At 42.1% G+C, this 14774-nt stretch overlaps 1 protein-coding gene across 2 annotated transcripts in view; it reads right to left on the reverse strand.

Annotated features, from left to right (window-relative positions):
- Window positions 1–2444: 2444 nt before the first annotated feature.
- Window positions 2445–14774, reverse strand: part of gnai2b (guanine nucleotide binding protein (G protein), alpha inhibiting activity polypeptide 2b) — a 111504-nt gene continuing 99174 nt past the window's right edge. For both annotated transcript variants that reach the window (XM_065001996.1, XM_065001995.1), the window contains exons 6-9: window positions 11151–11280; window positions 7141–7294; window positions 4018–4247; window positions 2445–3573 (exon numbers count right to left, since the gene is read on the reverse strand). In XM_065001996.1, the coding sequence (XP_064858068.1) occupies window positions 4057–4247; window positions 7141–7294; window positions 11151–11280 (475 nt within the window). In that variant the 3' untranslated portion in view covers window positions 2445–3573; window positions 4018–4056. The remainder of the gene's footprint in view (window positions 3574–4017; window positions 4248–7140; window positions 7295–11150; window positions 11281–14774) is intronic.

Raw genomic sequence — 14774 nt, forward strand, 5'->3', positions numbered from 1 at the left:
CACAACCAGTCATGACCTTTTCGTCTGATTGTCAAACAATAATTTAACAACGGCGCTTCTGTAGGCTACCCGCGCACATTCTTCACTTACAAAATAATTTCAGCATACGAACTCCAACAGTGCACTGTGCACCCGCAATTTAATAGATGGAAAGAGACATCTGTTATAAAACACCTACGCGTATTCTAATGATATTCTTCGATTGTCATTAGACCTACATTTATAGCTTGAATTGATGCATCCACTGTTGTCCACGCGCGCCTTGGTCTCCGCCACTCATCTCCGCGCACCTCGGTCTAAAGCTAAATCCAACCATTTCTTTAGGTACATGATAATAGCCTATTGTAGTGGCAAAGCATCAAACAAAATATATAGTATAGGTGTACATCTGTGAATTGTGATGATTAGGATATATTCGTTATAAACCCTCCTTGATTGCGTGCGTCTGTGTGGCTGCACGTGCCACAGTGTACAAAGAGTGTTCTGATGTGTGGCAGGGGTTCAGAAAGAAGATTGATAGGCTGTCTACTTGCTACTAAATAGACAGTGCTTAATTTGAGCCGGATCCTGTACCTATAAGTTTTGGACTGTTTTGTTCTGGAACCTATTTGACCGGATCCGGTACCTCTCCTTGCATGAAAAATAATGTACACTTTTTGCAAATTAAAAATTATAATAAAAGTTCATTCGAGTTGCCTCTTAGTTCATTCTCCCGCCCCCGTAAATAAACGTAATGTGGAAAAAAAAAAAAAAGATTTTCAGACCGGGCCTAGTATTCAAAGAGTTCATTTTGGTTGGTCTCTACCTGTTTGAGATCAACACGTGGTCCTGGTTGTGTGAGAAGCGCGCCAGTGCTGCTTGAATGAGATCTCCCCCTCTCTACTCTGATAGACATGAGCCTGCAACTCTCATCTGTTCAGCGTTGCACTTCATTTATTTCCTTATAGAATCATAGCCACGCGAAGGGTTCTGAACTAACTTCAGCACCTATGATACATTAAAATACATTTGCAAATGTTATATAATTACTGCTGTCTTCAGAAATAAATTTAATAATTCCGAATAGCCTACTACACCACGAGAAAGCCGATAATTTAGCCACCTCAGATTATGTTTGTCAGTGTCAAAGTAGACTGCCATTTCGAACATTTGTACGGTATTAAAAAATACGTCTCCAGTTAAGTAAAATGACGTAGAATTGCATGAAATGCTTTTATAAAAGGCCAACATTTCCCCACGTGTGCAACTTCTATAAGGTACTTTACTGCTCTGTCTGGAAAGCAAATGACTATTGATGTAAAGAGATGACAATGAAACAACTCCAGTCTGTCTTTTTAGTTATCAACATTATTAACTTAATTGAGCGAACAGTATCCTATCTTATTGGTACCCCGCAGAGAACATCCGCCATATCCCGGGTGAGTGCGCATATTCATTGTCCGTATCATTGGGTCAGTGCCACTTTCGTTTGTTTTTGGACAATAATTTCCTTAGCCAGGTTAGATGGACGTCATATTGTATTTGTGACTCCCCTTTTCGTAGGCCGATTATATAGATCAGATAACATCGTTTTTATTGATCTCGTTGTCAGTGCCACCAGAGTAGGCTACTCTGTGCGTCCACTTGTTTCTCCTTTACCGGTAAGAAATGAAATATACTTTCACCCCTGCCAATGTAAAATGTTTAGTTTAGCATGATGCTTTTTTGAAGAACATACCTATTTTATGCATCAATTGTATTTCACTATAGAGGAGTAATAAGAAATCCCCTTATTTCTAACATAGTGAAATGTCTCACCTGGTGAGTTGGTGCGATTCTACATGTGAAGTGCATAGAGACACATGAACACCACCTTGTGGATTTATCTGGTAGTCTATGGAACTGCACACAGCATGAACCCTCAAACTACCCACATCACCTTTCCACTCTGAATTACCTGAGTGAATGATTGCCTTGGCTGTTAGGGGGAGTCTATTGTTGTGCCAATGACTACAACATTCATGGTATTCTTGACTAATAGGCGGTTTTACAATTCAAATGCTGGAGCTGGACTGTTACATTGTCCCCCAATCACTTTATTAGAAAGAGCAAGAATGTACATGTCCTCCTGTAGGCTACATTCACTCACCATCACTATCTGTATAGATAGCTCCCTACTTTAGGCAGATCATATACATAGCTGCACATTTGAATGTACAAGCCCCCCCTTGTCAGTTTCTCAAGTATAGGATTAGTGTATGTGTATGGGGGATGAAGTGTTGTTTTGATGGTCGGTACAGTCCAATTTACATGTATCTACAATAGGCTGTGCAATTTGTACCTTACGGGGTGTACTACTTACCTTTAAGACCCCAATAAAATGTTATTCGCTGTTAAATTACATTTTTACAGTGGAATATGTAGAAAAGTATATAACCCTAAAGACAGGCCAGGAGGATGGAAACTGACTATTTAAATTAAAACTTTATTTAAATTAAACAATAGTAGGACATTTAAACCATTTTAATATTTACCAAAAGACTATCATTGTTAATTTCTGTGCCATTATTGTGATCTATATTTTACCACTTGATCAGTCATGGGAATAGTATGGGAGTAGAAATAGCCCTAATTCACACTATGGAGAAAGCAAGTCTCTACAAGTAACAGATATCAAGGCACAAACATACTGCAAAAGACATGGATTGAAACAGAAAAAACGTAAAGAAAAACAAATAATGTTAGGAAAGCACATGTATATTAAATATTGTTTAAAAATCTTTTATCTTCAAAATTGATACTTTTTTCTTAACTTTTTGTTATTATTTTCTAAAGGAATATTGCATTGTTTGTGAGAATTACAGAAATACAGCTATGATCATCTATGGACAGTCATGCAGAACGATAAGCAATATTATACAGCGAAAAATGTTGGCATCACGGTTGGGGTCAATTTGATTTAAATTCCAGCCAATTCAGGAAGTACATTGACATTCCATTTCTCTTCACTGGTTTTCAATGAAGAAAATTGAAAATCCAATTTGAAATTGGAATTTGATTTCCATTCTGAATTGAATGGAATTTAAATGAAATTGATCCCAAACCTTGTTGGCATTATGTAAACAATATCCCCCAAAAATTCCTCACAATTTGTTTTCTCTCCATGCTTGTTTCCCTGTAGAAAAATAAGCTTAATGCAATTTAAAGTTTCATAAAATGCAGACATCTGTTAAAATAAAGTGAATGCATTTCTAACCTCTGATAATAGTTATAAACAGTAAAGATACAAGCGAAAAATTATAAATGTGAGATCAAATTTAGACTTGCCAGATATCACTAACAAAAGAGACACCTATCAAATGAAATATCTAACAAACAAAGAAAATAAACAAAAACACGAGCGGGAGAGGAGGACATGACGGTTGAGAATCGGTGATTGTTGGAATAATTCTGCAAGGCTTTTTCCCCCAACATCTCAGTCTGTTATGTTTGTTTCCATATAGAAAAGTGCCAGTACAGTGTGTCTGTGATGGTGGTGTGTCTGCCCACTCTCTCCCTCTCTCCTCCAGGCAGCAGGCTCTCTGGGCTGTACTCCTGGAGGACATAGGTAGGAAAAGTCAGCTACCCCAGACATATGGCTGAGCAGATGTAAATTAAAGATGAGATGTGCAGTTTGTGTATTTTTACAGGTAAGACATGCATGGTTTTAAAAATGTGTCACATCTATGCAGTCGTGCCAAGTCAATCTAACCACCAGAAAACAAATCACACCTCATGTATGCCTGGATTTGAACCTTTATTTAAAGCTTTTTCATAAAACTGTCCCCTTTTATTTTTTTGTCAGATGGTCCGGGACCATCTTCAGACAATTGCATTCTCTATCCTTAAAATACAGGATAAAATCTTGCTATGTCACAAAATTGTGCAGTTAATTACCATATTGACTATTAAATAATTTTAACATGGCCATTTAGTGACCAAAAGAGACATCACTAACATTGGATTAGCTGTTTGGTTTTCCATAATCTTTGTGCTCACCTTAGCTCCTCCTCTGGCCCGCCTCCTCTGGCCCTGCCTCTAAAAGAGACCACAGTCCTTCAGGTTGTTCTTAATGATGACGTCTGTGACGGCGTCAAAGACAAACTGGACGTTCTTGGTGTCGGTGGCACAGGTGAAGTGGGTATAGATCTCCTTGGTGTCCTTCTTCTTGTTCAGGTCCTCAAACTTGGTCTGGATGTGACTGGCTGCCTCATCGTATTTGTTGGCTCCTGAGTAGCGAGAGGTTAAAATGGTCAACAAAAAACAAGCATTATAACATGTGATGTGTGACTGGACTGTCAATGTAAATAGTCCGGGTGGCCATTTGATTAACTGTTCAGCAGTCTTATGGCTTATGGGTAGAAGCTGTTAAGGAGCCTTTTGGATCTAGACTTGGCACTCCGGTACCGTTTGCCATGCGATCAGAGAGAACAGTCTATGACTTGGGTGACTGGAGTCTTTGCTCATTTTTTTGGTGCTTCCTCTGACACCGCCTAGAAGTCCTGAATGGCAGGAAGCTTGGCTCCAGTGATGTACTGGGCTGTACGCACTACCCTCTGTGCCGCCCTATGGCCGGATGCCAAGCAGTTGCCATACCAGGCGGTGATGCAACCGGTCAGGATGCTCTCGATGGTACAGCTGTAAAACCTTTTGAGGACCTGGGGACCCGTGTCAAATCATTTCAGTCTCCTGAGGGGGCAAAGGCGTTATCATGACCCTCTTCACAACTTTCTTGGTGTGTTTGGAGCATGATAGTTTGTTGGTGATGTGGACACCAAGGACCTTGAAACTCTCGGCTCTCTCCACTGCAGACCCATCAATGTTGATGGCCCTCCTTTTCCTGTATTCCACAATCATCGCCTTTGTCTTGTTCACGTTGAGAGAGAGGTTGTTGTCCTGGCACCACACTGCCAAGTCTCTGACGACCTCCCTATAATCTGTCTCGTCACTGTCGGTGATCAGGCCTACCACTATAGTCTCAGCAGCAAACTTAATGATGGTGTTGGAGTCGTGCGTGGCCACGCAGTTGTGGTGGAACAGGGAGCAAAGGAGGGGACTAAGCATGGACCCCTGAGGGGTCCCCGTGTTGAGGATCAGCTTGGCAGATGTTTTATTGGTTACCCTTACCACCTGGGGTGGCCAGTTAGGAAGTCCAGGATCCAGTTGCAGAGGTAGGTGTTTAGTCCCAGGGTCCTTAGCTTAGTGATGAGCTTTTTGGGCACTATGGTGTTGAACGCTGAGCTGTAGTCAATGAACAGCATTCTCACATAGGAGTTTGTTTTGTCCAAGTGAGAAAGGGCAGTGTGGGGTGCGATTGATATTGTGTCTTCTATGGATCTGTTGGGGTAGTATGCAAATTGGAGTGAGTCTAGGGTTTCTGGGATGAGGGTGTTGATGTGAGCCATGACCAGCCTTTCAAAGCTACCAACGTTAGTGCTACGGGTCGGTAGTCATTTCGGCAGGTTACCTTCGCTTTCGTGGGCACAGGGATTATGGTGGTCTGCTTGAAACATGTAGGTATTACAGACTCGGTCAGGGATAGGTTGAAAATGTCAGTGAAGACACTTGGCAGTTGGTCTGCGCATGCTCTGAGTACACGTCCTGGAAATCCATCTGGCCCCGCGGCTTTGTGAATGTTGACCTGTTTAAAAGGTCTCGCTCACAACAGCTACGGCGAGCGTGATCACACAGTCGTCCGGAACAGCTGGTGCTCTCATGCATGCTTCAGTGTAGCTTGCCTCGAAGCGAGCATTAAATGCTTTTAGCCCCTATGCTAGACTTGCGTCACTGGACAGCTCGTGGCTGGGTTTCCCTTTGTAGTCCGTAATAGTTTTCAAGCCCTGCCACATCTGACGAGCGTCAGAGCCGGTGTAGTAGGATTCAATCTTAGTTCTGTATTGATGCTTTGCCTGTTTGATGGTTCATCTGAGGGCATAGCAGGATTTCTTATACATGTCCGGATTAGTGTCTAGCTCCTTGAAAGCAGCAGCTCTATCCTTTAGCTCAGTGCGGATGTTGCCTGTAATCCATGGCTTCTGGTTGGGATATGTAAATACGATCCCTGTGGGGACAACATCGTCAATGTACTTATTGATGAAGCCGGTGACTACGGTGGTATACTCCTCAATGCCATTGGCTGAATCCCGGAACATATTCCAGTCTGTGCAAAAAAGCCCTGTTGCGTAGCATCTGCGTCATCTGACCACTTCCGTATTGAGCGAGTTACTGGTACTTCCTGCTTTAGTTTTTGCTTGTAAGCCGGAATCAGGAGGATAGAATTATGGTCAGATTTTCCAAATGGAGGGCGAGGGAGAGATTTTGTATGCATCTCTGTGTGTGGAGTAAAAGTGGTCTAGAGTTTTTTTCTTCCTCTGGTTGAACATGTGACATGCTGGTAGAAATGAGGTAAAAGGGATTTAAGTTTTCCTGCATTAAAGTCCCCGGCCACTAGGAGTGCCGCTTCTGGAGGAGCATTTTCATGTTTGCTTATGGCCTTATACAGCTCGCTGAGTGCAGTCTTAGTGCCAGCATCGGTTTGTGGTGGTAAATAGACGGCTACGAATAAGATCGATGAAAACTCTCTTGGTAGATAGTGTGGTCTACAGCTTATCATGAGGTACTCTACCTCAGGCAAGTAATACCTTGAGACTTCCTTAATATTAGACATCACGCACCAGCTGTTATTGACAAATAGACACACACCACCACCCCTCGTCCTACCGGACGTAGCAGTTCTGTCCTGCCGATGCACGGGAAAACCCAGCCAACTGTATATTATCCGTGTCGTATTTCAGCCACGACTCGGTGAAACATAAAATATTACAGTTTCTAAATGTCCTATCGGTAGGATAGTCTCGAACGGAACTCATCCAGTTTATTCTCCAGGGATTGCAAGTTTGCCAATAGAACGGATGGTAGAGACGGCGCTGACGAATTCTAACAAGGCACCCCAAACTCTGCCCCCAATATTATGTCACTGTTTCAATTTGCTGCTGCTAGAGCTACTACTGCTGCTGAAATAACTACAGCATCAACAATCACAACTACACTATTTCTCTGTCAGACTGCACTTCAACCTGCTGTATGTTACAGTCCTACAGACACATTGGAAGGCTTCTCTACCTGTGTACTCGGGGTAGCAGATAGCCAGGGGGCTGCGTGTGATCTTCTCCTCAAACAGATCCTTCTTGTTGAGGAAGAGGATGATGGAGGTCTCTGTGAACCACTTGTTGTTGCAGATGGAGTCAAACAGCTTCATGCTCTCATGCATCCGGTTCTGGTAGACAGATAGATGGGGAGAAATACTGGGTCACGTACAATTATTCATAGTTGAAGTCGGAAGTTTACATACACCTTAACCAAATACATTTAAGTGTTTCACAACTCGACATTTAATCCTAGTAAAAGTTCCCTGTCTTAGGTCAGTTAGGATCACCACTTTATTTTAAGAATGTGAAATGTTAGAATAATAGTAGAGAGAATGATTTATTTCAGCTTTTATTTCTATCATCACATTCCCAGTGGGTCAGAAGTTTACATACACTCAATTAGTATTTGGTAGCATTTCCTTTAAATAGTTTAACTTGGGTCAAACGTTTCGGGTAGCCTTCCACAAGCTTCCCACAATAAGTTGGGTGAATTTTGTCCCATTTATCCTGACAGAGCTGGTGTAACTGAGTCAGGTTTGTAGGCCTCCTTGCTCGCACATGCTTTTTCAGTTCTGCCCACAAATTTTCTATCGGATTAAGGCCAGGGCTTTGTGATGGCCACTCCAATACCTTGACTTTGTTGTCCTTAAGCCATTTTGCCACAATTTTGGAGTACGCTTGGGGTCATTGTCCATTTGGAAGACCCATTTGCGACCAAGCTTCAACTTCCTGACTGATGTCTTGAGATGTTGCTTCAATATATCCACATCATTTTCTTCCCTCATGATGCCATCTATTTTGTGAAGTGCACCAGTCCCTCCTGCAGCAATGCACCTCCACAACATATTCTGCCACCCCCTGTGCTTCACGGTTGGGATGGTGTTCTTCAGCTTGCAAGCCTCCCCCTTTTTCGCACCAAAGTACGTTAATCTCTAAGAGGCAGAATACGTCTCCTTCCTGAGTGGTATGACGGCTGCGTGGTCCCATGGTGTTTATATCTGCATACTATTGTTTGTACAGATGAACATGGTACCTTCAGGCGTTTGGAAATTGCTCCCAAAGATGAACCAGACTTGTGGAGGTCTAGAATTTTTTTTCTGAGGTCTTACGATTTATTTTGATTTCCCCATAATGTCAAGCAAAGAGGCACTGAGTTTGAAGGTAGGCCTTGAAATACATCCACAGGTACACCTCCAATTGACACAAATTATGTAAATTAATCTATCAGAAACTTCTAAAGCCATGACATAATTTTCTGGAATTTTCCAAGCTGTTTAAAGGCACAGTCAACTTAGTGTATGTAAACTTCTGACCCACTGGAATTGTGATACAGTGAATTATAAGTAAAATAATCTGTCTGTAAACAATTGTTGGAACAATTACTTGTGTCATGCACAAAGTAGATGTCCTAACCGACTTGCCAAAATTATAGTTTGTTAACAAGAAATTTGTGGAGTGGTTGAAAAACGAGTTTTAATGTCTCCAACCTAAGTGTATGTAAACTTCCGACTTCAACTGTATATATACACTAGATGACTGATAAGGAGCGTTGTGTTGAAGCCACTATGCCTCCATCTTGGCACTCCCCACAATAGTAAAACAAATATTTAGGAAGCTATAGAAAGCATTTACATAACCTTTTGACACATGTATTCTATTACAGACACCTTAACACATACTTTTAATGTATATTATGTGATCTAAACATACAAATAAAAACATCTATAGCATTTTCCTTAAAGTATTTGGATTACAAATATTTACTGTCCACACTACAACAATAAAATACCTAAATCTTGTAATTTTGTCCTTGAAACATTTAATTGAAATACTGTAGAATTCCATTCATTCCTATGAAGGCCTGCTCCTACTGGGGAGTTCCAATATGGCCGACCGGTGGCTTCAAAGCCTCTCAATGGCCAATACATAGAATCAGCAAGGGTTTATTTAATTAATAATGCATGAAAAGCTGGTGTTTGGAGGAAATATTGGCACAGGTGTTGTTAGTCGAGGGCCACAAACCGTGCCATTATATCCTCCAAGGGCATTATCACTTTTATACAACAGGTTACCAACATATTAAAATAATGATTTACATATTATCATTAAAAACATTCATTTGATTATTTTATTCATACTATTTCATCCTTCCACAAGATATAGTCCTAACACAAATCTAGGGTTGATACCCAAGCCGGCTGGTCGTTTGTTCTATCGGTTCGGTTCTTTTTGTTCTGTATCTATGGACCCAGTTGTCCGTTCTAAATGTTCCATTGCCATACCGGCTGCCAAAGTTCTTATCCCTTGCTTGCTAGTTAGCCAACTAAAGATAGCATACAGTCACGTCAAACAGTGCCCCAGAATAACAACAGTAGCATTTCAATTTGTTTAAGCCGTTTTCTAGTGACATTTATTTGGATACATCTATAACAATGAGCTAATGAGGTGCGATTTTGCCTGGTATAGAAAATCTGCTCTCTCAATAGGACACTGTTGTTCAGAGGAGCTAGCCAACAATACAGCTAACACAATTACTTCAATCTGAAGCTGGAAAGACTAACCGCACTAAGTTTCGTTTGACCTGTTTTCAATTGACATTTCTTTGTATATATTCATAAAAATGATGCCAGCTGATTCATCATTTAGACTGGATGAGAAACGCTGCATGCCTGTCTGTCTCATCCCAACTCCCGACACATTCATTACTATGAGACAGCTGGAGATCAAATTTGAATATTGAAACAATGTTGCAAATGTCGGAGAAACAGACAGCAGGTTTATACAGATCTCTGCTGTTTGAAACTAAATGTTAGGTTAAAAGAAATGTGAGCTAATGTCTAGATGCTTTTTATAGTGGATGTCAAGTTTATAAATTGCCTGGCTGGACTGATGAGACAGTGGTTTGCGCAGTTAGATGGAACAGAGTAAATCATTTTAAGTAGGCATTTTAACGTCATAGATTTAGCCGGTGGTAACTTGTGGAATAGACACAGGCTGGAATGCAATTTTAACCAATCAGCATTCAGGATTAGACCCACCCATTGTATAAATACATCTCAAAGGGCGGCGGACAATTTGCCAAGAGTGGTCCGGGTTAGGGGAGGGTTTGGCCGGGGTTAGGCCGGGTTTAGGCCGGGGTAGGCCTTCATTGTAAAATAATAATTTGTTCTTAACTGACTTGCTTAGTTAAATAAAGGTTAAATAAAATAAATACAAAATTGGTCACATCACATCCAAAGACATCAACCTAAGGATAAAACAGAGGTTGCCACAAGGGGGCAGTAACGCCTCATTTTAAATCTAGCTGTATAGGGTAGTGGTACAGTATGTCTTTTGTGAATGTGTCTATGGTGAGAGGAAACATATTGTTCAAGCAGACTGTTAAAAATAAATGTATGTTCTGTATAAAAGAAGGACGGACTGAAAGGAAGTAAAACATGTGAACTCCCATAGAAGTAAACCAACGGCCTATTTGGTCCTAAGAATTTGTGAGCTATAGCATATCAACAAGACTATTGAATTAATGTGGGATCAAATTGTTACACTCTCACAAAATGCAGTGTCTGTGAGGTCGGATGGTTCCTCCCATCAAGCATTTGTCCTGTACTTACATAAGTGGTGTATTGATTGGGTGCTTGACACCACAGTGAGGAAAACAAATGGCTCGTTGCACAGAAATTAGATGCTATCTAAGCAGCTTGAACCACTCCACAGGTTAAGTCATCAACCCACACTTCAGTAAGCAGTGTGTGTAGTATATCACGTACACCCCTAAATAATAAAATCGATCTAATAGCCTATTCCAGTGCACATATCTTGTTAAACAAAATGTAGAGAAGTAATATTTGCTTTATAATATGTAAAGTATATGGGTGTTTTGGTACCAGATGACCAGTATACGTATGACCAGTTGATAATGTGTGGATCACAGAAATATTGTCTATTTCCAAGGTGTGGATAAGATAGGTGACTCTTCCTCCTCACCATCTCCTCATCCTCAGCCAGCACCAGGTCATAAGCACTCAGCGCCACACAGAAGATGATGGCTGTGACTCCTTCAAAGCAGTGGATCCATTTCTTCCTCTCTGAGCGCTGGCCGCCCACGTCAAACATCCTGCAGGAGAGAGGTGGAGAGAGGGATGAGTGGAAAGAGAGAGAGCGGGAGAGAGAGGTGGAGATATGTATGAGGGTAAAGAGGGAGAGAGCAATGAGAGAGGGATGAGGATAATGAGGGAGAGAGAGGTTGAGAGATGGATGAGGAGAAAGAGGGAGAGAGAGGACGGGGAGATGGATGAGGGTAAAGAGGGAGAGAGAGGACGGGGAGATGGATGAGGGTAAAGAGGGAGAGAGAGGACGGAGAGATGGATGAGGGTAAAGAGGGAGAGAGAGGACGGGGAGATGGATGAGGGTAAAGAGGGAGAGAGAGGACGGGGAGATGGATGAGGGTAAAGAGGGAGAGAGGGTGGAGAGAGAGATGAAGGTAGTAACACCGGAAAAGAAAGAGAGAAAAGATAAGGTGAAGTACAGAGAGGAGAGAAGTAGAGAAGAAAAAGAGAGCGTGATAAGGGGAAGTACAGAGAGGAGAGAAGTAGAGAAGAAAAACAGAGCGTGATAAGGTGAAGTACAGAGAGGAGAGAAGTAGAGAAGAAAAAGAGAGCGTGATAAGGGGAAGTACAGAGAGTAGAGAAGTAGAGAAGAAAAAGAGAGCGTGATAAGGGGAAGTACAGAGAGGAGAGAAGTAGAGAAGAAAAAGAGAGCGTGATAAGGGGAAGTACAGAGAGGAGAGAAGTAGAGAAGAAAAAGAGAGCGTGATAAGGGGAAGTACAGAGAGGAGAGAAGTAGAGAAGAAAAAGAGAGCGTGATAAGGGGAAGTACAGAGAGGAGAGAAGTAGAGAAGAAAAAGAGAGCGTGATAAGGGGAAGTACAGAGAGGAGAGAAGTAGAGAAGAAAAAGAGAGCGTGATAAGGGGAAGTACAGAGAGGAGAGAAGTAGAGAAGAAAAAGAGAGCGTGATAAGGGGAAGTACAGAGAGGAGAGAAGTAGAGAAGAAAAAGAGAGCGTGATAAGGGGAAGTACAGAGAGGAGAGAAGTAGAGAAGAAAAAGAAAGCGTGATAAGGGGAAGTGCAGAGAGGAGAGAAGTAGAGAAGAAAAAGAGAGCGTGATAAGGTGAAGTACAGAGAGGAGAGAAGTAGAGAAGAAAAAGAGAGCGTGATAAGGGGAAGTACAGAGAGGAGAGAAGTAGAGAAGAAAAAGAGAGCGTGATAAGGTGAAGTACAGAGAGGAGAGAAGAAAAAGAGAGCGTGATAAGGGGAAGTACAGAGAGGAGAGAAGTAGAGAAGAAAAAGAGAGCGTGATAAGGGGAAGTACAGAGAGGAGAGAAGTAGAGAAGAAAAAGAGAGCGTGATAAGGGGAAGTACAGAGAGGAGAGAAGTAGAGAAGAAAAAGAGAGCGTGATAAGGTGAAGTACAGAGAGGAGAGAAGAAAAAGAGAGCGTGATAAGGGGAAGAAAGATAGAAAGTGAGGGTGACATTCAATCTCAGGCTATGCATTAACATTTCATGAGGTTGTTCTGAGTACAAAGGCAGACAGAGATCCATTAGATACGCTGGACTGTGATAAAAGACTACAGGGCCAACACTGCTACAGGAAGCCCTCAGTGGCCATATGTATCAAGCGTCTCAGGGTAGTGGTGCTGATCTAGGATCAGGTTCCCCTCTGTCCATGCAATCACATTCATTTTGATCTGAAAGGGAAAACTGCTCCTAAATCAGCACTTCTACTCTGAGATGCTTGACTTCTACTCTTGAGTGTTCAGACGCTTGAACACTGGAGACACATTAGACTGTTACACCAGGTGTCTACCAGAAGAAGTGGGTAAAGGAACTGGGAGAGAGATGACGAGGCTCTACCACACAGATGAGGTGACATTGGTTTCTAGGGAAGGCAGGCGCTGAGGTCATACCCCTGCTTGAGCTGTGATTAGTGCCAACAACACAGCCTTTCTATCACACGTTAATGGACATTGATGTGAAGGTAGATTCTATCGAGCTGATCCACTATTCCGCATAAAGCTTCAACCTGCAACAAACTGGGCATTCACAGGCTAGGACATACAAGATTAAGATGACCTAGTTTAGAACTGAGTAACAGGTTTGACTGTCCCATGACTCTGTCAACAACCTAAATGGCAATGACTTGGCATGGAATAATCTGTACCCGGATTCTGTTATCATCCACAGTCTTTGGCAATGTTCTTGACATTTCCATTGTGAACGAATGTTAATTTCCCATGTACAGGTTCACCAAGACCAGTGTGCATTTAAAGGGACTGTGTCCAGTATGCTTCATTAGTTTGAGGTATTCATTTCAGAATGGGTAGTGTGCTGTAATGCGACTGTTGCTGTTCTGCCTCTGTGGGGAATGGACTCAGGGAGAGAGTGGATGGGTCATAGAGAACAATATTACTTAACCTGCTTCTATACCTGCATTGCTTGCTGTTTGGGGTTTTAGGCTGGGTTTCTGTACAGCACTTTGAGATATCAGCTGATCTAAGAATGGCTATATAAATACATTTGATTTGAACAGGGTCACAGCAAATGAGGAGAGAGCATGGACAGTAATGTCAAAAATCTAAAAGGACCAAAGCGCTGACATCTCACATTATGGAGCTTAGGAACATGGCAGCCAAAGTGACAGCCAGTGACAGCCAGGTGGAGGAGCGGAAGACAGAGGTGATGGGCCAGAGAGTGGAGCATAATTAAGACTGAACTGCATTTATACAAGGACAAAGTAAAGGAACTGGAGAACAAGATCACTGCCCAAACCGCAGAAATGTCCACCATGGGACCCAGACTGGAGGAACTGAGGAGAGAGGATGCAGGTAGAACAAAGGTAGCGTTCTCTGCTGCTTTAAATAATCACCATGGACCCTTCAATACTGATATCTCACTGGTCTACACAATGAAATCACAAACACTGGGGAAGCCTACAGCCCCACTACTGGTATCTTCACAGTCCCAGTGAGAGGAGTGTACTAGACAGAGTATTTGCATTGCCCCCCCCCCCCCCTCTGCTACTCTCTGTTATTATCTATGCATAGTCACTGAAATAACTCTACCTACATGTACATATTACCTCGACTAACCAGTGCCCCTGCACATAGACTCTGTACCAGTACCCCCTGTACATAGCCTCCCTATTGTTATTTTACTGCTGCTCTTTAATTATTTGTTACTTTTATTTGTTATTTTTTTGTTGTTATTTTTCTTTAAACTGCATTGTTGGTTAAAGGGCTTGTAAATAAGCACTTCACTGTTGTATTCGGCGCATGTGAAAAATACAATTTGATTTGATTTGACTACTTCAGATTCACATCCATGGATTTTAACACTGTAGCACTGGTGAGTGCATTCTTGTATACGAATGACCCGTGTCTAATGTGGTCGCATCAGACCAATAGCCCTGGAGGCTTTCAGTATCTAACCAATGCAGGGACTTTGTAGCTGGAGAACGGGGAGTTGGTCCATGCGTCTCCCGCCAGGCACCCGGGTCTATGGTGATCGTGATAATCACAGCAGCTTCAGTGGCTTCCTGCTCTTCTCTTTGTGA

This window comes from Oncorhynchus nerka, linkage group LG15 (assembly GCF_034236695.1).
Source record: "Oncorhynchus nerka isolate Pitt River linkage group LG15, Oner_Uvic_2.0, whole genome shotgun sequence".
Classification (NCBI taxonomy): domain Eukaryota; kingdom Metazoa; phylum Chordata; class Actinopteri; order Salmoniformes; family Salmonidae; genus Oncorhynchus; species Oncorhynchus nerka.